Source organism: Notamacropus eugenii, chromosome 5, assembly GCF_028372415.1.
Source record: "Notamacropus eugenii isolate mMacEug1 chromosome 5, mMacEug1.pri_v2, whole genome shotgun sequence".
Lineage (NCBI taxonomy): Eukaryota > Metazoa > Chordata > Mammalia > Diprotodontia > Macropodidae > Notamacropus > Notamacropus eugenii.
In genome coordinates this window covers 126542399-126568724 of record NC_092876.1, presented here as the reverse complement: position 1 = coordinate 126568724, position 26326 = coordinate 126542399, and the positions used below count along the sequence as shown (strand labels likewise).

The window sequence follows — 26326 nt, the reverse complement described above, 5'->3', positions numbered from 1 at the left end:
TGCCACTCTGAGCCTATAGTTCTACTGCTCTACCTCTTGATAATGCAGATGTGGGCCAAACATTGGGTGAGTTGGATCTTCCTTCACCTATTTAGGTGACCTTGAAAAACTGAATTTAGCCCAAGGATGGTGAGTCCTCTGAGTGCTTTGTAATCTGGGTATCATTACTTTTTTTGGACCCACTCTTGCTCCCAACCACGGGGTCTTAGAGTATCCACACTGGACCTCATATGGTCATTTTATTCAGTTTCTATCTATTGCTGACACACCTGTTACACCATTCCTTGCAGCACAGCTGTACCTAGCCATTTTGTTGGCCAAAACAAGTAGCATAAAACATGCCCTAGACTCATCTTTGTAATTCATTATGTGGAAATAATGCAAGAAGTAATTAAGACAAATTCCATTGTGCAGGAAGGAGAGAGAAACCATAGTGACTCACAGAGATGTTTTTACTTTTCCATTTTTATTACAATTTTTCTTGCCAAGTTATGTTGTTTGTAGCTACTGCAACTAGAGTGAATGCGCTAAAAATCTTGAGTCCTCAAATTTCTATTTCCTGGGGCAGAGGCCTGGTTTATCCACTCTTGTGGCTTTGCCTGGCAAAGTTAGGATACCTGTAGTGATGGGAAGCTTACCACCAATTGAGTGAGTCTGATTTATTGATGGGTAACACTAATTGTAAAGTTCTTTATACTAATTCAGAAGTTTTCCCCAGTGACATCCCTAGTTGCTCTTAGTTATTCCCACTGAGCCAGACATTGAAGACAAGTCAGATACTTGAAGACAGTTCTCAATGTCTGTTCTTCTCTAGCCTAAACACCCTCAGTTCCTTTAGTGGATACTCACATGACTTGCATAGTCTTGGGAACTCTCACCATCCTTGGACACCTGCCTTCAGATATGTTCTGGCTTGTCAGCAGCCTTTCTAAAACCTAGTGCCTAGGAGTGTATATGGTGCTAGAGATGATCTAATCAGAGTAACAGACAAAAGTCACCATGTTTCTGTTACCAGCGCCAACATTGTGTTCATTCTTCTTGGTACTGTATCACGTTGTGATTGTCACACAAATTCAAAATGAACTTGTGGTCCACTGAAACTCCCACATCTTTTTCATATGAACAAACTGTGTTTCCCTCATTGGGTACATCTTCAGATGGGCACTTTGGCATAGTGGAAGAATACAGGTGATCTGGATTGAAATTCTAGTACTGCAACCTTTCTGGCTTTAGACAAGCTGAGGCAGAAGAGTACTCTGGAATAAGGACGGACTTTGTAGTTGGAGGACCTGAGTTCAAATCCTTCCTCTGTGACTTACTACACATGTGACTTTGGGCAAGTCCCTTAATCTTTCTGGGGCTCAGTTTACTTATCTTCAAAATGAGATGATTAGACTAAATCTGAAGTTCTTAACCTTGGGTCCATGGAGTTCCAAGGAGTTTGTGGATAGATTTCAGAGGGTCCTTTAACTAGATGTGGGAAAAAAAGGATATTTTCATTTTCATTAACCTGGAACTAAAATTTAGCCTTTCCTTTAATAAGGAATTTAAAGAAATACGATTCTGAGAAAGAGTCTATAAGCTTCACCAGACTCTCTACTGAAAGGGTCCATGATGCACAAAATGCTAAGAATCTCTGGACTAGGTGATGTCTATGGTCCCTTGCAATTCTAAACCTCTGACCCTAAGTCACTGGGCCGAAATTAGAAGTTGAAATTTAAGCTGTAACCATGACAACCTGTGAACCTATGAAAACATTCCATATGATGTTTCCCTCACTGGAATCTTCTCTTCCCCCCAATCCCATTTCTCAGCTGTTATGCAGAGCCTTAAAACACTTGTCTTAATAATGATAGCCAAGTTTTACATAAATTGTTTTGAATACATGCTCTTGCTTGGTCGTCCCAATGGCCATGTGAGGGAGATAGTTTATCCAGCATTTAGTTGAAGTGTTATTATTCCTGCTTCACAGATGAGGAAACAGATTCAGACAGTTTATGTGATTTGCCCAAGGTTACCCTCCTGGTAAATGTCACAGGTAGAATTAAAACCCAGGTCTTTGACTCCAAGTTCGAGACTCCACTAGTTTACAATGCCTTGTTTTAAACATAAATAGGGCCCAGCTCCTCATCTTCTCTATGTTGGTTGTCAGAACAGTTGCCTTGACAACTGACATCAGCATCTTCTTCCCTGTGGGTTACCCTTGCCTGCTTGCACTGCAAATAAGAACCAAGGAAGCTTTCCTTAGGGCCCTGGGGAGGCTCTGCATCAGGCCCTGGGAGTCCCTGACTTGTACTGGTAAGGAAAGTTGGAAGGAGGAGCAGTGCTGGGGAAAAAGGCAGGGGCAAGCAGGTGGGAGGAAAACAGGTGAGGGAGGGAGGAGGTGGAGTTGGCAGAGGTGTAGGCTGGGTGCCTCCTTCCCACAGCTCCATTAACTCCAGGACACTCATAAAGGCAGCAGATCTAGCGTGAGTAGCTGAGCAGAGGCCATGGCTGCTGAGGAGGCTGACAAGCCACAGCTGGAAATGCCACTGGTTCTTGATGAGGACTTGACCAAACAGATGAGGATACGAGTGGACACTCTGAAGAAGAATAATGAGAAGCGCCAAGATGGGGAGAAGCTGCTGCGACCAGCAGAATTTGTATACCGCATAGACTTCATCCAGCAGCAGAAACTACAGTTTGAGCGCTGGAACATTACCCTGGACAAGGCTGGCAAGGTGACCATCACGGGCACTTCCCAGCACTGGACACCCGATCTCACCAACCTCATGACCCGGCAGCTCCTGGACCCTGCAGCCATCTTCTGGAAGAAGGAGGACTCTGACACCTTGGATTGGAATGAGGCAGATGCCCAGGAGTTTGGAGAGAGGCTGTCAGAGCTGGCCAAGATCCGAAAAGTGATGTACTTCCTAATCACCTTTGGTGAGGGCCTTGAGCCTGCTGATCTTAAGTCTTCAGTGATTTTTAATCTGCTCTGATATTGATCCTGGTTGCCCTCTTCAGTCCTTGCCTCCATCCTTATGGAACAAAGTGTCTTCCTCCCCACTCATCCCTCCATTCTTCTGTCCTGGGGCTTGCCTTTTCTCTCCCCCCAAACTAAAAAAAATCTAAATACTCCACACATTTTTCTAGATGACATCTCCCCTTCTCCTCCCCTAGATCTTTTTTCCTAATGTTTACTTGTCTCATCTTTGTACCCTCTAATTTTTTGAACTGTGTCTTTCTATTACCTTGTCTTATTTTGTTCAGGAAAACCATTCTATCCCCAGCTCCTTCATTCATTTCTCCCATCCTTTCCTTTTCTTGCCCAACTCCCTGCCCTTTTAGATCTTGGTCTTCCTCCCTTCTCATCTTTACTACTTTCCATCTATCCCCTCCATCAGCAACCATCCTGCCTTTTTGATCTCCTCAGTCCTCTCTTCCCCTCACTCCTACCTCCCTGTCTTTTGGCTTACTTATCCCCACGTACACCCTCAATTCTTTTGCCTGGTGTTTGTCTCCATCTTGCCCTCCCCACCATTATCCACTCTCTTCCCCTGCACTTCCCTCTTTGTGCAGGATCAGTATGTCCCAGCCCTCCCTCCTGCTCTCTTTCTCCACTATTCCTTCCCACTGATATTGCTGGTCACTGACTATCCTGTTTCTAGGGGTTGTGACAGCATGGTTGCTGTGTTTGGTCTGAGCTTGTGGATGTGCTCAGAAGCTTTGGAGAAACTAGTCAGTGTCTTGCTCACTTTTCTCCCCAGTTTCTTTCCTACTCTGGAAGAGGAACCTCAGCTGACATTCTTGACTGTGCAAGGTGGGGACCAACTTCTGCTAGCCTAGGGTGTATTATGGCACACAGATTTCTTGCAGGGTTAATGGATTAGAGATGGATGCAGCTAAACGTTGGGCCAGCAAAAGACTAAGTAGAGGGTTGGGGGAGGGGGGGGCAGTGAGAGAGTTCAGCTCATTCTGGGCATGTTGTGATGGCTGAAGACCTACCATTCCCTCTTCATCCAGGGCAAGAGAGAGCTGTTGCAAAGAAAGAGACCTTTAAATCTCTATTGTTTATCTAGAGTTTTTACATAAAACTATCAGTGCCTCCAAAACAGGATTTCTTTTGGTGAATATCCAGCTTTTCCCATTGCTGTGAGATCTTGACTCCTCTCTCTGGGCTATCCTATGGGTTCTAGCCTCAAGTGCGTGAGCTGACATGACCTGTTCCAGGCAGCAAGGCATAGAAGGAAAATACTCACTTGAGACATGTTCCTTTCATCTAAAAATTCCCCTTAGAGAGAACTCAGCTCTCTCAGAGTAGAGACAGTAGCCTAGGGGAAGAAAAAAAGCACAGAGTAGTTAATGTCGAAGCTGAACCTGGGAGTAGAGAATTACGAGGGAAAGTGGTCTACTTCCGTTAGGATTCTTTAAAAAAAAGACAAAATGCACATATATATTCATATAGATGATATACTATAGCTCTCTATATATTACAGAAGATTGAGTCTCCATATTTACAGATATATGTATATATATATTTTGCATAGCAAGAAATGTACAAATAGTTTGAGTGTTTTTCTAAGAGACAAGGGATTTCTCTAGAGGACCATTGGAGTTTGCTTTCCAGATGCAAGATGTGGTGATTCTCAGAAGATTTCCAGTTCTGCAAAGTTCATATAAAAGACTTGCTCACTGTTACCAGCAGATGGAGGAGACAAGGTGGTTGGTGAAGATTTCCATCTTCAGGGAAGCACAAAGATGGGAATGGAGAGGGCTGAAGGACCCAGTTGTACAGCGGGCAGTAAGGGCAACACTAGATACTGTGGCTCAATGCCAGGGCAGCTGGATTGCAGCAGAGAACACGGTGGACTCTTTGGACTTTCCTTGTAAGTGATATTTGTTGTATAGATGGCCTTTTCCATGGCCATAGTCCTTGAGGATGGCTACTTTGGACTGGGGTGCTATCTGCCCATGTCCATTTGGCTACTTAAAAAAAAGTTTTATTGATATCCTGTCTTTATATCATAATAATTTCCTAGCCACCCCCTTCCCCCAGACTGAACCCTCCCTTTCAACAAAGAGTAACAACATCTGCTACAGTGACTGTATCTGTATCTGATGATGTGCACAGTGTTTTGTCCTAGTCCACTTCTGTCTTTTTTGCTGGGATGGGAAAGCTATAATCAATTACCTTTTTCTGGGACTTTGTCTTTTTTGGTTAATCAGAGTTCACCTTCCTTTTAGTGATCTCTTCATTACATGTATTGTTTTCTTGGTTCCAGTTATTCTACTCCGCCTCAGTTGCAATGTCTTTCCATATTTCTCCAAATGCCACAGATTCACTGAAACATTCCATTCCCATATCTGCTCAGCTTCCGTCCTCAGACTGGGAGGAGACAGATGCTGTGTGGTTAATGGGATATGTGTTACACAACTACAATAATATTTACAAGGCAGGCAGCATGGTTTAGTGTGGAAAGAGTCCTAGACTGTGAGGAGGCAGGATATGGAAACAATAGTTTCAGCTTCACCACAGGCTCACCGTGTGACTTTGGGAGAGTCATTTGTCCCTCTCCTGATTTTGATTTCCACTTTTGAAAAATGAAGGTGTTGGAGTAGATAATCTCTGCGGCTTTTTCTAGTTCTAATATCTTTTTATGGTTTTGTCATTTGTATGATTCTAACTGACTCTTGGCTAGTATTGGTCACAGCTTAATACAGCCAAATATTTAATATCTTCTACATTTGTAGATCTTAGTCTTAGCTCTGGGCAGACAAAGATGAAAAACTGACATGTTCGCGGACCCTCAGGGGCTTACGGTTCAGTGGGACAGAGTGTTAGAGTTGGATGAGCCTGCACAGTACCTGGTTCAACCTCCTCATTTTACAGTATAGGAAACGGGCTTCAGAGAGGTAGCGTTATTTCCTCTGTCCCACAGCAAGTGCACGGTCGAGCTAGGACTCGAACCCAGGTTCCCTGACTCCATTCAACAACAAATATACTAAAACATGTGTGTGTGTGTGTATCTATCTATCTATCTATCTATCTATCTATCTATCTATCTATCTATCTATCTATCTATCTATCTATCTTCCTTTTCTGAGTCATCATGGAAAGTAAGCTATTATGAGTTGTTACCTGGATCTTCAGGCCAACTACAGAAATCTCCCTTTCTTTAGAGGGAATGCATTTTACTTCCTAGAACTATTTTAAAAAATAAAAATGACAACAAAATAACAGCAAAAAACAAACCAAAGATCAAATTGTGCCTTCTAGGGTGCGTTCACAGACTAAAATAAGAGCTTCTCCATGCTGTGGGTTCCTTTGACCTGGGTAATGTCAACCATTACCTGTGTCATCGTTAAGACTGTTATTATTTTCCAAATTCTGTCTTATTATCACAGTGCTTGCCATACAGTAAACACTTAGAAGCATTGCTTTGTCTTTCCTTACCAGTCATTTGATCCTCCCTCTAAATCTCTGAGGTGGAGGAAACACAGTGATTGTTTGACATCCAGTTTTACCCATTTGTAAATGAGGAAAAACAGGTGAGATCCCTAGTCAGAAGGTGATTTGCTTGAGCTCCTACAATGAGTTAGAGGCAGAGCTGGGACCAGAACCTCCGTCTCCTAGTCCTTAGGAAGCTCTCTGCTAATTACTTCTCAATATGAACAAATTACTCAGCCCTAGAACCCCATTTTGTCATTTCTCTAATGTATGACCTTCCTTGAATGCTAGTGTGAAGATCCACTGGGATAATTCATGTATTTAAAGAAATAGAAATATTGTGAACTTGTATGTCTACTGGTGCCTGTCTAGTCTTAGGCAAGACCCACATGGCTTTGGGACTTTCACTAAGATTAGCATGGTATAGATGTTGGTGTGGGGTGTCATTATGGGTGACAGCTACTTCATCTTTATACTCCTGCCCATCTGGTCTCTCTCTTTCAGTTTGAAGTCCTCCCAAACTTGTATTCTGTATATGTATCCAATAAAAATCTATATTCTCTTGTACTCCAAGGTGTACATTCTCTCCCTGGCTGGTGTTTCCTTCAGGATAATTTTGTTGCTAGCTCCTACAGTTGTAATCAACTGATCAACCAGCATTTATGTGCCAGGAACTGTGCTGGGGATACAAAGATAAAAATGAAATAGTCCCTGACTTATTAAGAGAGACATGTATATATAAAAACAAGAGACAGACAAAATAAATACAAGGTAACTGGGGGAAGGATCAGGAAGGCTCAGTGTAGATGGCATTTCAGTTAAGTTCTGAAGAATATCAGGGGTTCTGAGATCTTTCTGAGATAATAGGATTCCACAAATCTCATCCATATTGTATCACTGGGAGGAAGAGAATATTGATGCTGAAAGCGTGGGCTTTGGTGGCGAGGAAGAGCTCTGAACTATTCTCCAGGGGAATCCCATTCCATCTCTTCCAGTTGATGATTTCTTCAAGATCTTCTTTCTAACAATTAGGATTATCCACATTTGGAGTTTGGGATTTCCTTGTTACTGGAGGCTGGATAATACTATGTCATGTTGAAGAGGGACGTCCTGTTCATATGTGGGTTCGAATCACTCACTCTCAGATATATTCTGTGAGTCTACAAGGAATAATAAATATGTACTATTAACAGTAATCGCTACCATTTATATCACTATTTAAGATTTGCAAAGAGCTTCACATATTATTTCATTTAATCCTTACAAAACAACTTGGTGAAATTGGTACTGTTATTGTTACCATTTTATAGATAAGGAAACTGAGGCTTATAGCTAGTTAGTGTCTGAGGCACGATTTAAATCTGGGTCATCTTGACTCCAAGTCTGACGCTAGCCACTGTGAAGCCTGATACATTTACTCATGGACACTATACATCTCCCATCCTAAGCCTTACAAGATGCACATTTTATTATTACATAATGTAACAAGAGCCCACACAGCAGCTAGAAGGTCTCTGAAAGATCTGTCTGACCCTGAGTTAATGGATATTGAAACAGAAAGCAGAAGAGTTGTGAAGTAACCTTCATCTTTGAAGATAACCTACCTGTAGCTTCCTTCCAAGCCATTGTCCTCCTTTTCCCATCTGTGTGTAGGCCACGTGTTATACCTGGGCCTGGTTGAATTGCTGAATTCTAGGGCTAATTTCTAAATATTTTCCACTGCTACCCCTCATTTTACAGCTGAGGAAATTGAGTTCAGAGAGGTAAAGTGATTTGCTCCAAATCACACAGGTAATACTAAGTTGGAGAGGTAAGATTTGGACCTAGGCCCTCTGACTCCAAATTAAATTCTCTTCCTAGTGTATCATGACAATTCATATTTATAGGGCGCATTAAGGTTTACCCTTTGCTTTCTTCATAACATTCCTGTGGGGGTATATAGAATAAATCTTCTCCCTACTTTACAGATACGGAGTAGGTGAGTTTAAGGTTCCTTCTAGCCAGGCCAGGGGTGTGCTGATAAATGTTTAACAACCGACTCTTGGAGCAGATTCACACACAACACACTTTTAAGTTTCATCTGTACTATTAACATTTTTTTCCCATCATTTTCTTAAGTCTAGAAAATCAACAAAACAGTAAATCAAGCCCTGATTTCTCTCCTTTGCCCATTTCCTGAAGCCTAAATGCTCACATTGAAAATTTAACAATTGACTCTCTGGAGCTGGTTCTAATTGGTTCAACATTGCTTTTTGCTCTAAATACTGTGACCCCTTAAGGAAGTGACTTTGAGTCCTCAAAGTGGGAAATGTAGAAGAGCTCTTGGTAGTCATCTAGTCCTTCCCTCTAATTTTATAGCAGGTGAAACTGAGGCCCAGGTAAAGCAAGTAATTGCCAAGGTCTCATGGCAGGTTCATGGAAACATCAGTGTTAGAAGCTTGTTCTACTGGGGAAAGTCAAGAACCCTCTTCCCCTGGGAATTATAGGCTCTAGACATGAAAGGAACTGGGGGCGGGTATCTAGTTAAACCCCCTTATTTTTCAGATATGTAAACTGAGGCGCAGGTAGGTTATGTGAGTTTCTCAAGATCCCACAGGTAGTGAACACCAGAGGTGGGGCTTTGAATCTAGTTATTATGGCTCCGATGCTATGTCCACTGTATTGTTATGGCCTTTCTTTCCTCATCATGCTACCACCCTCCAATATGACAACAGGGTGAAGATAGATACCTCAAACCAAAGACCCTTCTTGTTGTTTGCCTGGGAAGGCTCTAGAATCCGGCCATGTCTGGGTTCTGAGGCGGGAGTAAACAGAAATCCCCAAAGCTTCCTTCTATCAATTGCATCAGCCTTCTGGGTCCTTCTCACTCCCTCTGCTTGCTCAGAATGAAACAGCAGCCAGGATTTTCAGGGCAAATCCATCTCACCAAGGTGCTTAATAGAAAAAGCCAGATCCTCCAAACACATACCGTTAAGGACATAGGATGCCTGAAGAATCTGATCTTAGACTCAAATGATCCCAGTCCTAGAATCTGAGATCATAGGATCAAAGATTCTTAGACTCCCATTATTATAGTGAACAGTATTGTTAATGACACATTTTTTATAACATTTTAAGATTTACAAAGTGTTTTCCCTACAGTGCCCCAGCAAGGACTGTGTAATTAAAGTCACCTGCCTCTTATAGATGAGCAAACTGAGGCTTGGATAGGGGAGTTTACTTGTCCAGGGTCATATAGCTACCAAATGAGAGAACCATGATGCAAACCCAAATCCACTGATGACAGCCCAGTGTTTTTCCCACCAGGTTGGGGATCATAAATTCCTAGCATCTTAGAACCCTAGCCTGACTCAAGCTTTCAGAGGTAGAGGGAACTTCTGAAAGCATCTTCTCTGATCCAGCCAGTCATCACCCTTTCAGGCTGACCCCTTGCCAATCCTGGCCAGATAGAGAGATAGATAGATAAAAAGAACACTTGTTAGGCATTTAGAAAGTACTGGATATATGAATATAAGCAAACAAGACCGTTGTTGTCTTCAATTATATTATAATAGGGAAATACAACATATAAAGGGGAATTTAGACAGGAGATTGGAGGTATACATCTGGTGGCATGGCATGGAGTTATCTGGGAAATGACATGTAAACCTAGTTTTGGGCAAGATACAGGAAAAAGCTCCTTTCTGAGACCTCAGTATATTAGGGGCCAAGTCTAGGGTTCCAGTGGGAGGGGGATGAGCACAATGTCTACAGCGCAGGGGGTGCATAAATGTTATACCATTCATTTTTTACCCATAATTTTAATTTTATTTTACTTTTTAAAAAATTAGCTAGTAAATTTTTTTCTTTCATTTCTCTCCCTCCCCCAAAGAAAAAAGGAAACCGTTGTAAGAAAAACTCATAGTCAAATAAGACAAATTCCCATGTTGTCCTTGTCCAAATTATGAGTCCATCTTCCCCCCCATCAGATGATGGACAGGCTGCTTCATTACTGATAATCTTTGGAATTGTGATGCATCATTGCTGCATCACTTATTGTTGAAGACTGTTCCACATCCACTGTGTTTCCTCAGCTCTTCTCCAGATTCAGTCCTGGTCCTTATAAATATACACTGTTTAACTTTTATTTTAAAGTTCTTTTCCTATGCATTGTTGCAATCATTGTATAAATCATTCTCCTGCTTCTTTTGCATCAACTTACACAAATCTTCCCAGTTTTCTCTGAATTAGTCATATTTGTTATTTCTTATGGCGCAGTAATGTTCCATTTGGATTTGTTCCACTGTTCCCCCAATCAGCAGGCATCCCCTCATGCTGTCAGTTCTTTATGTGCATCTTTGAATATTTTGGTGCGTATGAAACATTTCTCTCTGTCTTAGACCTCCCCAAGGTATAAGCTTAGCAGTGGAATCTCTGGGTCAAAGGAAAAGCAGTTCTAATGTTGTCATTGTTGTTTTTAATGAGGGAAAGACAGATCCAGACCTGAGATATAATTGCTGTAAAGGAAGTAGATTTCCCCTGCACTATAAATCTTTTAAGAAATAGTCAGATATGGTATAGAGGGAATTTTTGTTAAGGTGTAGATTGAACTAAAGACCAATGGGGTCCTTCCCAGTTCTGAGAATTTTGTAATTCAATAAGTGATTAGAAAAAAATTCTTTTTTAAAAATTATTTTATTTGTTTTCAGTTTTCTACAATCACTTCCATATATCCTAGATTTTTTTCTCCTCCCTCCCCTCTCCCTCCCTGAGATGGCATGCAATCTTATATAGGCTCCACACATGCATTCCTATTAAATACATTTTCACCTTAGTCATGTTGCATGGAAGCATTAAAGTGAATGGGAGAAACCATAAAACAAAACATAACATAAGAGATAGGAAAAAATTCTTAATAGTACTTGAGATGACCTTTAAATTCCCTTCTAGATCCAAGTCTGTGATCTTCTGATTCTAGTTAGTGGTTTTGTGGTTTGTGCACATGCTTATCTACATATACATCCATACAAAGAAACAGACTTATGATTTATGCTACTGTTAACCCCTGCTCATCAAACCATCAGTAGTCTACTGCCTCCTAAACAAAAGCCAGTCTTCTGCTAATTCTGGCATTCACTGCCCTACATAATCTGTCCTTTCAGCTTTATCTAGCCCTACTCCCATTCCTGCAGTCTGTGCCCAAATTGGATTGGTCCTAGGCTCTCTAATCTCATCCTTCCCTCAGCTTCTTGAGAGTAAGTATTGTTTCATTCTTTATCCCAATGCCTGGCACTTAATAAATCTGTTGATTGATTGATTTACATAGAGGCCAAAATGACTAGCCCAGAGTCCCATAGCTAGTATCCAGGGCTGGATGTGAACCCAGATCCTCCTAGCTCTAAATCTGGCACTCTTTTCACCAAGTCATGCTGTCTCCCCATACCCTGAGACAACAGAGCACTTTAGATTTGCAAAGTGCTTTCCTCACTGAACAGCCCTGTGAGACAGGGGACAAACATATGTCCCCATTTTACAGGTTTAGAAACAGGTTCTGAGAACCAATGACTTGCCAAGATGCAGCCTGGTACAGTGGAAGGGCACTGACTCTGAAGTCAGAAGATCTCCATTCAAATCCTGCCTCTGGTTTTGCTCCCTATGTGACATTGGGGATATTTTCTAACATCTTTGCACCTCAGTTTCCTTATCTGTAAAACAGAAATGAATCAGCAGACATCCACATACTCACACATACACATGTAAATACAAAAACAGACACATATACTCGCCAATCATTGCTATTTAAAAGAGGTTCATTGTTACCTTTTGTTTTACATTCTAGTCATTTCCAAATATAACTCTCTTCCCTGAGTTTTCACTGTAACAAAGGAAAAAACATTTAAACAGAAACCTGCAGATACAGTTCACAAGTCTGACTGTGTGTGCAATGTTCCACATCCATAATCTCCCACCAGTTACTACTTCCTATGACCGCTCTCCCTTCCTTCATACTCTTGGTCACATCTTGATTAAATGGGAGGGTATTTGAGACCCAAAATAGCCTTTGTAGTAACCCCTCCATGTAGCTAGCAATAATAATAAAAATAGTGAATGTAGTGCCAACTATGCACTGGGCAGCTAGGTGGCACAGTGGCTATAGAGTGCCAGGCCTGGAATCAGGAAAACCTGAATTCAGATCCAGCCTCAGACACTTACTAGCTGTGTGACCCTGGGCAAGTCACTTAATCCTGTTTGCCTCAGTTTCCTCATTTGTCAAATGAGCTAGAGAAGGAAATGACAAACCACTCCAGAATCTTTGCCAAGAAAACCCCAAATGGGGGCACAAAGAGTCAGACATGACTAAAACGACTGAACAACAACAATTACTGTGTTCCAGGAATTATTCTAAGAACTTTACAAATAAGATTTTCTTTGATCCTCACAACAATCCTGGGAGGTGGGTACTCTTGTTATTCTTATTTTACAGTTGAGGAAACTGAGTTAAACAGAATGTCTGAGGCCAGATTTGAACTCAGGCCCAATGCTGTATCTACTGCACCACCTAGCTCCCTGGGAAACATGAGGCTGGTGAGGATCGCTTGGGCAGGATCTTTCTCCCTCCTGCCTCCGCCCTCTTCCCTTAAGAACTGCTCTGTACCCAATCACTAGAATCATGAGCCTGACTGAGGATTAGGACCAGCGGAGGTCCCCTGGCTCCCTGTTCACCCCTCTCATCATGAGGCCCTGGGTGACTCATTAATTGGCTTCTCTGGTACTTACCAGGCTTCACGCAGAGCCTTGTTAGCCACTAATGACCCTCACTGGGTCCTGAAGGAGGTCTTGGAACTAGAGAATGACAGTAACTCTGAGGCAGCCTGGTGATGGAGCCTGAGCCTGCATCCAAATCATTGCCCTGCTCCTGCCTAGTGATGGGCTTTTGGCACAGTCTTAGGCCCATAGTCAAAGGATCTGGGTTTATCTCCCCATTCTGCCACTTTTGCACCTGTGTGACTTTGAGGAAGTCACTTGCCTTCCAAGGGATTGAATATCATTATCTCTAAAATGTCTAGGGAGACAACTCTGTCTCTGTCACACTGTACTGCCTTTCATCCCCATTTTGCAGGGGAGAAAACTGAGATCTGAGGAGCTGAAAAAAATTTCCATAGTTCACATATCCAGTAATGAGTTGAAGCAGGATTCAGCCTTAGATCTCCTTCCTTCTCTTCTAGTCTTCAACTCTACACAACAATAACTCTCTCTCTCTTTTTTTTGTAAATAGTATTTTTTTAAAGTAGTTTTCAGCATTCATTTTTATAAGATTTTGAGTTCCAAATTTTTCTCTCTCCCTCCCCTTCCCAAGATGGCAATTGGTTATACATGTTCAATTATAGTAACTCTTTTTCTAAAATAAATTGGTTTTTATTTCTTTTGTTTATTGGCATTGTCAAAATTTCTCCCTGTATCCCATATAACAAAGAATATTTTTAAAGAGAAAAAAAGTAAATAGAACTGATCAATAAATTGAAAAAGTCTGAAAATAAAAACGAAAGTCCACACTTTTGGAGCCCATCTTAGCAAAGGAGCGAGATGAGTGAACCTTCTTATATCTTTTTGACCACGCTTATTTATATTTTCACAATATTCCTTTTTGATTCTTTTGTGTTTGTTGTTCTTTCTGTTTTATGTGGTTACAGTGGGAAAAGGGAATAAGCATTTATAGAGCACCTACTGTGTGCTAGACACTGTGGTAATATTATTTCATTTATTTTATTACATATTATTTCATTTGATTGTCACAACAACCCTGGGAAGTAGGTACTATTTTTATCCTCATTTTACAGATCAGAAACTGAGGCAAACAGAGGTGAAGTGAAAGGACTTGCCCAGAGTCATACAGCTAGTAAGTGTATGAGGTCAAATTTGAACTTAAGTCTTGCTGATTCTAAGTGCAGCGCTCCATGCATGATGGAGTCACCTCACTGCCTGTTGTGTGTGTTGTTTTCTTGTCTACTTCACTCTGTATCAGGTCATGTAAATCTTCCCCTGCTTCTCTGTTTTTATCAAGTCTATTATTTCTCCCCTCATAGTAACACTCCATTAATTCACACGCCACAGTCTGTTTAGCCACTGTGGTTCCATTCTTTGCTACTCCTAGATTGTTACTACCACAGTCACTATTAAAGAAAATTATCTTTCTCATGGGGGATTGGCTTGAGGGTCATAGGGTTATAGGATCATAGATTTAATATTTACAGATGAGGAAACTGAGGAATGTTTGCCTCAGGATCAAACAACTTGCCCATCTAGTAAGGGTCTGAGGTTGGATTGGGACTCAGGTCTCCCTGACTCTAGACCTGGCACTCTTATGCATTCTGCCACCTAGTTATCTGGCACATAGTAGTCCAACTATCTGGTTTTACAGTTGAGAACCCTGAGGCCCAGAGAGGTTAGGTGATTTGCCCAATGTCACACAGCTAGTAAGTTGTAGAGCCAGGATTCAAACCAAACTCTTTGATTCTAAACCTTACACTCTTTCCACCTTATCATGGATTGTGATGCACAACAACAGACTGGTAGACAAGATTAGTGTCTGGCTTTTCCAGTGGGTTCCTTTCGTTATGGCACAGCCACATCCCAGATTTCCGCTGCTTCCCTCCCAGTTCCTCATGCTAGATCCTCCCTGAAACCCCAGCACCAGGCTTGAGGAAAGGAAGCAGATGTCCTCTGTATCAGTGGTATCCAACTTAAATAGAAATGGATCCCTGCAGACTGCATATTGACTTAGAAAACCACAAATCAACAATATCTATGTTGTATTATATTTTTATTTCGTTAAATATTAATCTGATTTCTTTATATGGGGAGTTTTGAGGTCAGGTATGACACCTCTGATATACAAGGCCTGTTCTATTCATAGGATCTCAGAGGTGGAAATTGGGTCATTTGGTCTGATTCCCACCTTAACAACCAGTATTATCCTCTGTATCATCTCCAGCAAAAAGTTATCTACAATCCACTTGAAGACTTCTGCCAGAAGATTGTAAGCTCAAGGGCAGCAACTCTTTTTTCTCTTGTCTTTGTATTTCTAGCACCTCGTGCAATGTCTTGTACATGGTGGACACTCAAAATATGTTTGTTGGATTGTATTGGACTTCCAGTGATGGGGGTTTCACTACCTGGTTACACAATTCATTCCATTCAGAAGCTCTAATTGTTTTTGCTAATAGGGAGCTGAAATCTACCTCCTTATAACTTCCCACTCATGGAGTTAAAGGACCTGGGTTTGCACCCTACCTTTGTCACTAACTCACTTCATGGCCTCGGGCAAGTCATTTTGCCTTTGTGAGTTTTCTGTTTCCTAATCTACAAGTAAGGATAATAAATCTTGATCCTTTTAGGATTGTATTGAATAAAGTTCCCTGTAAACCTTCAATTTCTATAGACGTTTTAATTTTATAATAATAATTATTAAGAGGGTTGTCATCTTTCTGTAGGTCATTCCCAACTGGAAGGAGCAGGAATGGAACGACGACCCTTCAAGCTATACGGGCATGTTCCATTTCCATTTCTGGCGCTTTGGAGAGTGGGTTGATGTTGTCATTGATGACCGGCTGCCTACGATCTATAACCAGCTCATCTACTGCCACTCTAATGTTAAGAATGAGTTCTGGTGTGCACTGATTGAGAAGGCTTATGCCAAGTATGTTCTCTCGTTCTGGGGTGGCTGTAGGGACTGGGGGCATGGTGGGCAAGGGATTGTTGTAGCGGGGAAGAGGTATTTTGGTCCCAGCTGATTAGAAAACAGATGAGTAAGAGAGTTAAAATTAGAAAGGTAAAGCATGTTAATTACCTAATTATGGGGCCCAAACTTTCTCTCTTGACATGTAGCCTGTTAAATTTTATAGCTTTTCCAACAACCTGAATGTATGCATAAAGAACCTCGAGAATGGAGATTAAGTCTTGTTTCATTGACTTTTGAGTTCCACTCCAACTCAAAGTCCATGCATGATAACATAATCTCGGCATCCCCATGGCCTCATACAGTGTATTGCACACAGTAGGTACTTAACATATGGTAATAGAATCACAGCATTTCAAGAGGGCCCTTAGAGCACAGATTGTCAGAACTGAAAGGGGTCTTAGAACACATATTGTCAGAACCAGGAGGGGTCTTAGAACACAGAATGTCAGAGATGAGATGGGCCTTAGAACAGAGAAGTTCCCAGCTTGAGGGATTTTAAAACTCATCTAGTTCAATTTCTTCATTTGACTTCTGAGAAAATGAAGATTCAGAGGTAAAGAAATGTGTGCAGGGTGAGACCCTGAGTAAGGTGCAGAGCTGGGACCCTAATCTAGATCTTCACACCCAGAATCCAGTGCTCTTTTCCTTACATTTTGCTCCCTCTATTGAAATGGCCACATGACCTCAGTTGTGGAGGAGGAAGGTGAGAATTGGCCTTCTCCTTCCTTCTTCTCTCATTAGATAATGGTACTAGATGTGTCTAACACCTGATTAGCTCCTAGGACAATGATTCCACAGCATCCATAGCACATTTAGCAGACAGTAGGTAGAAGTTTAGAAATACTTGGATGATGTGGGTCTATCTCTGTTATCCAAGAGGGGAGAGTGCTAGGATCAGCTCTGAGCACTCAGACCCTCAGTCCATCTACCTTCTCATCTACCTTTGCTGATGGATGTCCAAGATCTTCTAGGAATTACTCTGAGAATTCTTTCTGTCTGAGATCTGCTCACTGAGGAGGACTAATTCTTTCCAATGTCCCCTGTTCTTCTTCTGAAACATCTTGGAAGGAGAACTTTGGGAGATCAGGCATCCAGTTGATGCAATGTATAGAGTGTTAATCTTGGAATCAAAAAGACCTGAATGCAAATCCTGCCTTAGAAGCATACTAGCTATGTGACCCTGGGCAAGTCACTTAACCTGTCTCAGCTTCTCTGGGGCTCTCCATATTGGTACCACATTTAATCCAGACCTCTGGTAGGCTTTAGCCTTCATGTAGGTCAGAACTCTCATTCTCAAGTGATCCCCTAGCCTCAGACCCTGGGAGAGCAGGAATAAGAGATGTGCACCATTATACCTGGCTCAGAGACTTTTCCAAGATAAATATCCCTAGTGCTTTTGGCTTACTGATAGTTGGCCTAATCTCCTCTCCCCATCCTGGACATCTTCCTCTAGACATGCCCCAGTTTGTCCATTTTCCTTTTTATTTCTTTCCTTCTTTCTTTCTTTCTTTTCTTTCTTTTCTTTCTTTCTTTCCTTCCTTCTTTCTTTCTTTCTTTCTTTCCTTCTTTCTTTCTTTCTTTCTCTTCCTTCCTTCCTTCCTTCCTTCCTTCCTTCCTTCCTTCCTTCCTTTCTTTCTCTCCTCTTCCTTCTCTTTGTATTTCTTCCTTTCTTCTCCCTTCTTTTTCTTTTTTGTCTAATTTTTCTTCTTTCCTTTTCTCTCTCTATATTCCTTTCCTTTCTTCTCTTTCTTCTCTCCATCCTTTCCTTCTTTCCTCCCTCCATCCCTCCCTTTTCCTTCCTTCCTTCCTTCCTTCCTTCCTTCCTTCCTTCCTTCCTTCCTTCCTTCCTTTCTTTCTCTCCTCTTCCTTCTCTTTGTATTTCTTCCTTTCTTCTCCCTTCTTTTTCTTTTTTGTCTAATTTTTCTTCTTTCCTTTTCTCTCTCTATATTCCTTTCCTTTCTTCTCTTTCTTCTCTCCATCCTTTCCTTCTTTCCTCCCTCCATCCCTCCCTTTTCCTTCCTTCCTTCCTTCCTTCCTTCCTTCCTTCCTTCCTTCCTTCCTTCCTTCCTTCCTTCCTTCCTTCCTTCCTTCCTTCCTTTCCTTCTCTCTTTCTTTCTTCCTTTCTTCCTTGACGTACGCTTTTCTGTGTAAAAAAAAAAAAAAACCCTAAAAGTCCTAGAGACACATCAATAACTCATCTATAACTTAGAGTCTCAATGGGTCACATAGAACCTTGGAGAAGTTAAATGACTCACCTGGGGTCACATAGCCAATATGTGTCAGAACGTGTATTTAAACCCATATCTTTCTGACTCCAAGGTCAGTCATCTCTCCACTGTGCCATGCTATCTCTCTATATTGTCAAAATTCTTCCTAAAATGAGGCTTCTAGAACTTAATCTAGTAGCACTACTGGGGTTTGACCATCTGGTGAGGGCATATGCCAATAGACAGAGGGAACATGTTCCTAAATCTAGAATTCCTCTGGTCCTGATGACCTCCTGAGGGTGTTCTCTTGGTTTTTAATATGGGGAAAAAATGGAAATGCTGAGCTTCACATGATCTAGGCCCCTAAGGAAATAAGATGCCAAAGGCAGGGTGCTCTGAGCACAGAGCTAGGGAGAAGGCCTGGTAGGGTGAACAGAGCGCTGGATTCTAAGTCTGAGGACTCTCTTTGTGACCGCTGGCAGGTCCTTTCCTTAGGTAAGCTTCTTCCCTCCTCTTTCTATTTCTCAAAGTTGTGAAGATTCAGTAAAAGAAGATTTATAGACATAGGGGGAGATGAAGATTAATTATAATAATGACAGCTTACATTTCTATAGGATTGTGAGGATTACAAAACACTTTACACCTGTGATTTCATTGGATTCTTACAACAAGCCTGTGAGGGAGAGAGGCTGGAATTATTATTCCCATTTTACAGATGAGGACAATAAGACAGCACAGCCATAGACCTTTTTCTCTCTACTTTTTGTCTCTCCATTAGGCTGATAGGATGTTACGAGGCTTTAGACGGAGGCAACACTGCAGATGCTCTGGTGGATTTCACAGGGGGCATCACGGAACCCATCGATCTGACAATTGAGGATTATGCCAATGATGAGACATTGCGGAACCAGCTATTTGAGCGCGTGCTGAAGGTTCATTCTCGTGGAGGACTCATCAGTGCATCTATTAAGGTGAGAGGACTCATAGCCCAATCCATATCCTAGGCTTCAACTAAGCTCTGAACCTACCGCCAACCCCTTGAAGGTCTGAGTCAGTGATCGTGGGGAGGTAATATGAATGTTGGGAATTTGATATGTGACCCAGGGAGGCTAAAGCCTGCATTCCCTTGTCTGGATTTCTGAGCCACTGGAGGTGTGTGTGTGTGTGTGTGTGTATTTGGCAGGGTGGGATGGACATGGGACCTTGAGAGGACCTTCTTAAAGAGAACTCATGTTGATATCAGAGGTCCTGGGTTTAGTCTTCACTCTGTCATTTGCTAGTTGTATGTACCTGGGAGAAACCATCTCTTCCCTTCTCTGACCTTCAGTGTCTTCATCTGTAAAATGAGGATACTACCTGCAGTATCTATTTCATAAAACTTGTATGAGGATCATATAAGATAATGAAAAGCCTTTGAAAGCCTTAATCATTATTTTTTCCTCAGGACAGTACTGGAAGATATTATAGGATTTAGAGCTAGAAGTAAGTATGGGTCATCTAGTTCAGCCCTCTCATTTTACAGATGGGCAAACTGAGGTTCAAAGAGAGAATATGACTTGTCGCAGGTCACAGTGCATAGCAAGTAACAGAACCTAGATTTAGTTCCAGGTAATTTGACTCCAAATTCAGTGTTTTCCCCCTTCCTTTTGTCTTTGGTGATGGAGGAGAGAGAATGGGTCACCCACCTGATGACTTCCCCCCTCCCTCTGATGTTTTCCATGTCACTTAGGCAATGACAGAATCTGACATGGAGGCCCGCCTGGATTGTGGACTGGTAAAGGGTCATGCCTACGCCATCACAGATGTGAGAAAGATCCGTCTGGGCCATGGTCTGATGGCCTACTTCAAGTCGGAGAAGCTAGATATGATTCGGTTGCGAAATCCTTGGGGAGAAAAGGAGTGGAATGGTCCCTGGAGTGATACGTGAGTCCTTGACATTGGATGGAACTTGCAAGGGCAGTGATTAATCTTAGAAATGGAAGAGCAGAGAGAGGAGGGAAAGGAAAGAGAATTTGTTTCTTTGTGCTGAGGTCAGGCACTGGGAAGGAGCTGTTGTTTTTTGCCAGGAGAAAGAAAATTGGGGATTTGTCCAAATACTTTTAGGCTGTGTGTAGCCTAGATTAGGGTCAGTTTGACCACGATCATAAGTTGGTGCTAATTAGGCTAAAGTTAGAGGACGGATCGGAACCAGCCCCTTGATCCTAAACCTAGTATTGAGTCCTAACCCTAGAATAAGCCTTGACCTTAGAATGAGCAGTGATCCTGACTGATCTCAAGAACCTTGACCTTGACCCTCACCTGAGCCCCTTCCACAAAACAGCTAGGCTATTTTAAGATGATTGTCATTTAATAAAATGCAGATGTTTATGTTATAGTATAACTGTGGGGGGAAATAGATTTTAATAAGATTATTATGTGTTAAGTAACAGGCATTTATATTGTATAAATCTTCCTTCTACCTTGATCCTTTTTTGGAAATTAATTATTTGTTTAAGAAATGTACCAATGCCAATTTGACCTGCGGCTTTGGAGTAAAGCTGTTCAGGTAGATGGATGTCTGCTTCACAGATAAAACACAGGAGGCACTGGAGTTCTCAGTCTCCAACCTCTAACAGGTTCAGTCTTCATCTGGTAAGACAGGAAAGACTAAGAAGGGGTTAATAATCTTACTTTATTCTAGTCCAGTTTTCTCACAAGAGGTTGCTGATAATGAGAGCACAACTCATGCAGCACTCCATGATCACCCTTCTCACAGGGCTGGCAAGAAAGGGGAAGCGACTACCCCTAGTCTTGATGGGGTCAGTCAAGACAGGAAAGCTTGTGCACAACCCTAAATCTCCTCAAGCCTCAGTGGAGGGTGGTTCCCCTATGGGTTCTCCATGGTTTTCCCCCTATGGGTTCCCTGTGGCTTCCCAGTGCCTACTTGCTTTTATAGGGCAACAGACAAAGAAGGCATTAAGATCACAGGTTAACTTTAGCAATGTCATCATTCTACACAAGCATAGTAAATACTACATTATGCCACCCCTCATCTCATGGCACAGCCTCAGTAGGACTGTCTGTCACTATAATTCTGGGAGATACTATCTAGAATCTTTGGAACTATTCTGGGAGTTATTATCTAACACCTGGAAACTAGACATTCCTATGACCCTGGATCCTGAGAAACTAAACTCCAAAAGGGTAACAAAATCCTCCTTATGTACAATGACACTGTCCTGTCTCCTCTCTGAAGATGGCACTACATTCATTAAATACTCAGGAAATATTTGCTGATTGAATGAATGAATGATAGTAATAAATAGGGTCTAAAGATTCACATTGCACTTTCTCACGATATGTCTGTGAGATGCAGAAGAACGAGTATTATCCCAATTTTACCATTGAAGCTCTGAGACCAACTTCACATGGCTAGTAAGTTGTGGAGCTTAGACTTGAGCTTAGGCATCCTTCTTACTATTAGATACAAGTGCTGTTTCCACTACATCTGCTTGGAAGCCTAAATGAACAAGGTACAGGATGTCCAACCACATAGCAAGTCGATACCCAGGGACCCACAGACCAGGGAGGGAGAGACCTCAGCACTCAGAAGTGGGAATGTTCAGAACTCTCCAATGTTGCATACGCTGATGGAGAAAATAATTAGCCTAGTGTTTTCTGTGACCTGTATGGAACAAATGAGTACTCATCTTACCTCAGGAGACCCATGGTATTATGCAAGACTGGTTTGGACCAGATACTTTTACTGTCACATGCGTTGTTGCCTTGACACCCTGCCTGGGATATTGACATTACTCTTCCTGTTAGGAGAAGCTCTGTACAAGGAGTTGCTGGGAAATGTTTACAACTAGCTCTTGGGGGAGGGGGCAGGATTTACACCCAGTGTACTTTTAAGTTTGATCTGCCTTATCAATATTTTTTCCTTCACTTTTTAAAGTCTAGACAATAATTTAAAAAACAACAGCAGTAAATCAAGCCTTGATTTGTAGCGTTGGCCAGTTTCTGAGATGAAAATGTTACGTTGAAAATTTAACAATCTCAAGAACTCTCAAACGAGTTCAAGTTGGCTCCAGGCTTAATTTCAACATGTCCAAAACTGAACTCATCTTTCCCCCACCCCCAAACCCTCCCATCTTCCTACTTCCTCTCTTCTGTACTATTGTTGAGGATACCACCATCCATCCCCCCATCACTCAGGCTCAAAACCTAGGTGTTGCCTTTGACTTCTCTCTCTCTTTCTCTCTCTTTCACACACACACACACACACACACACACACACACACATACTCACACATGCACACACACTCACTCCCCTTCCCATATCCAACCTATAGCCAAGTCCTCTCTAGCCTGTCCTATGCCTACCATATGTAACACATCTTGTATATACTGTCTTCTGACACTGCTCCACTCCTATAGAGTTTTTATCACCTTACACGTGGACTATTGCAATAGCCTGCTGATTGATTTCTTTGCCTCTTCTCTCCTCATTCCAGCCCATCCTCTATACAACTGTCAAAATGACCTTCCTAAAGCATAGATCTGAACATGTCATCTGACACCCCCCCCCCACTCAATGAACTCCAGTAGCTCCTGATTCCTTCCAGAATCAAGTATACAATTTTCTGTCTCTTAAATCCCTTCATAACCCAGCTTCTTCTTATCTTTCCAACCTTCTCATACTTTATCCCCTTCCACATACACTGTGATCGAGTGACACTGGCTTCCTTATTTTTCTTCTAACACAATGCTCCATCTCTCAACTGGAGACATTTCCCCTGGCTGTGCTGTATGCCTTGGAATGCTCTCCCTCCTTATCTCTGATTCCTGGCTTCCCTCTCTTTAAATGCCAGCAAAAAAAAATCCACTTTCTACAGGAAGCCTTTCCTGATCCCCTTTAATGCCAGTGCTTTCTTTCTGAGAGTATCTCCAGTTTACCCTAGATATCTCTTGTCGGTACACGGTTATTTACGTATTGTCTCCTCCGTTAGACTGTGAGTTCCTTGACAGCAGGGATTTTTTTTTACCTTTCCTTGTAGCCTCTGAACTTAGCACAATGCCTGGTACACAGTAAGTGCTTAATAAATGCTTATTGACTTAAACAGATGCTCATTGACTTGACTGTCTTTTGAAGAGTAGATACCCTTCTTCATTGGTAGAATTTCCTCCTTGGGAGCACGCTATATCAATGAAATCTTAGATCCAGTTTAAAAAAACAAAGAACTCAACATTTTTTGTCTTATTTGTCTTATTGTCATTCATGATCCTTTAGGCCTGTGCTTAGAGCTAGAACAGATCCAAACTGAAGAATGACATCAGCTTTCCCCCAGCAGAACTGGTAGTCTAACAAAAGGATAGGAGACACACACACATATATACACACACGAGTGTACTTACTAGCCAACAATATCTGATCAGGTAATTTGAGGGCATGAAATCTAGTGTCTCTTTCTCTAACTGATTTTCTCCACCCCTACCCTGATTTCCTCCATATCCCACAGTTCAGAGGAATGGCAGAAAGTAAGCAAAAGCGAGAGGGAGAAACTGGGCGTGACTGTGAAGGATGATGGAGAGTTCTGGTGAGTCTTACACACAGGGAAATATGGTCGGGTGGTCTGGGAGAGAATTTGATATTGAGACCTGAGCACAGAGAGAGATTCATCTAAGGCCAAGTGAGTTCTGGAAAGTCAAGATTGCCCAGGGTACTGGAAGCAATATGGAATTAGAGAGTCAGGAAGGACCCAGCTTGTGGTCCTGACTCTTCCACAAGCTCATTGTGTGCCCTTTAAGGAGTCCCTTCCCTTCTCTGGGTTTTTCCATGGAGGCATTCAGCAAACATCTTTCAAGTGCTCAATAAATGTGAGGGCTCCCTCAAGAGGATGGTTACCCTTGTTACTCATAGAACTTTTCTTGAATGTGTCCACATCCATTAAGTTACAATCACAATAGCTTCCCCATTTCCAAAGCATTTTGGAATTTATATAAAGCACTTTATATATATTACCTCTCTTTGTGTCCCTTACACTGCTTAGCACAGTGTCTGTCTGGTGAAGGCTAAACTTAATAAGTGCTTGTTCATGGATAGGTCTGTCCTCTGAGGAAGGTACTTAGCCTCACTTGAACAAGAAGGTACTTAACCAAGGACATGCAGCTTGTAAGTTTGGTGAGCTAGATTCAGACCTGTTTGCTGACTCCAAGGCCATTGTCCTTTTCACTCTACCACATTCAACTAATTAGCCAACAAACATTCGTTAAGCACGTGTGTATGACAGCTCTTCTTAAACTCTGGCTCATGACCCACAGTTTAAGAAGCACTGAAGGGGGTCAAGAGTGGAAAAAGTTTAAGAAGCTCTGCTCTGTGGCAGCACTGTTCTAGCTAACATGCTAGGTTCTGAGGATATAGAGATAAAAATGAACCATTTCCTGACCTTGATAAGCTTATATTCTATCAGACCAGAAGTAGTCCATGTAAATAGATAGAAAATGTATATAAAGAAGATGCAAGGTCACTGGGTAGCAGGAGTAGTGGAGGAGACCCTGGCAGCTGAAGAGATCAGAAGAGGCTTCTTATAGGAGATGGACCTTCAGCTGAATTTTGAAGGAGGATCCAGAGCTTCCAAGAGATGGTGAGGAAGAAGTATGTTTCAGGAGGGCATGAGACACAGCCTGGGCAATAACTGAGTTTTTTTTCTCAGTTTCTTTTCCCCTTATTTTGTAAGGATAATCAGTCAAAAAACTGAGATCCAGGAAAGGAAAGTGATTTATCCTAAATTCCACTCTGGTAGCCCTAACATTACCAGAACTGGGATTCTCATAAATTTCAGGCTGGAGTGCCTTCTTCCCTATCTCATCAAATGCCTAGTTTTAGTGCCATTGGAATTAGAAATGTCTTTCCAGAATGGAGGGAGACGAGGATTCTTCCTCTGTGGCATGCTGGCTGTTGCATCCCTCACTATAACCTCTTCACCCAGGATGACATTTGAAGACCTCTGCCGATATTTCACGGACCTCATCAAGTGTCTTGTCATCAACACATCCTACCTGAGCATCCACAAGACCTGGGAGGAGGCAAAGATCAAAGGGGAGTGGAAGTATCATGAGAATCCTCTGAAGAACCGCAGTGGAGGCTGTATCAACCACAAGGAGACCTTCTTCCAAAACCCCCAGGTGAGCTAAGAGTGGGGATCCACATGATTCCCTGCCTTTGTGTCCTCCCTCTTCCTTTCCAGGCACTCTTTTTACTTCCTGTCCCAAATGTACAAGGTGTCCCAAAAATCTTAGTGCAGTTTTAAGGAAAGATTTTGGGGATACCTTGTATATATGCAAGCCATGCCCCCATACCCTTGAGGGAGGCAGTGGAAAGAGTGAGAAAAAGGGTAAAGAGGCAGCATGGTACAGTTAGTAAAACAATACTTGTTGAAAAATTAAGAGATGAGTTCAAATTCCAGCTTTGCCACAGAATTGTTGTATAAACTGCCTTACAACTCTGTACTTCAGTTTCTGCCTTTGTGAAATATAGGAAGGAAGCAAGATGAAGTGCAAATAACTCAATTTATGAGGCACAAGTCTTAGGACTAGTGTTTATTGGCTGTGGGACCTTCTCATCCTGGGCCTTAGTTTCCTCATCTCTAATCCTATTCCACAGGATTCTAGGGACGAAGATATTCAGCACACCAAAAGGCTCTGTCACTTTCCTTCAGAACCTGAGGAATCTTATTTCATGAGTCTAGGCCCTCCGCCAACAATAATAGTCTTTTATAATTTCATAGATTGTTATTGACAGTTACTGTAGCCAAGAAATTTGTCCTTCTGCAGATCAACCTGATGATATGCTGCTTTGAACTAAGATAGACTGGTTCTTGGACAATAATCACCCATTATATTCATACCAAAATCTTTCCAGCCTTATGGGACTTGATGTATAGATCCACTGCTCAGCTCTGCAGTGAGGACTGAACCAGATTGGAATGT

General features: G+C 42.0%; 2 protein-coding genes across 4 annotated transcripts in view; both read left to right on the top strand.

Moving 5' to 3' along the window:
- The window catches only part of CAPN5 (calpain 5), a 157273-nt gene that overhangs the window by 113224 nt on the left and 17723 nt on the right, over nucleotides 1–26326 (top strand). For all 3 annotated transcript variants that reach the window (XM_072610773.1, XM_072610774.1, XM_072610775.1), the window contains 5 exons: nucleotides 15901–16106; nucleotides 19134–19326; nucleotides 20085–20278; nucleotides 23857–23934; nucleotides 25327–25522. In XM_072610773.1, coding sequence (XP_072466874.1) covers nucleotides 15901–16106; nucleotides 19134–19326; nucleotides 20085–20278; nucleotides 23857–23934; nucleotides 25327–25522 — 867 coding nt within the window. The remainder of the gene's footprint in view (nucleotides 1–15900; nucleotides 16107–19133; nucleotides 19327–20084; nucleotides 20279–23856; nucleotides 23935–25326; nucleotides 25523–26326) is intronic.
- OMP (olfactory marker protein) lies at nucleotides 2404–3078 on the top strand. Its single transcript, XM_072610776.1, has one exon. The coding sequence runs from the start codon at nucleotides 2490–2492 to the stop codon at nucleotides 2979–2981; it is 492 nt and encodes a 163-aa protein (XP_072466877.1). The 5' UTR covers nucleotides 2404–2489; the 3' UTR covers nucleotides 2982–3078.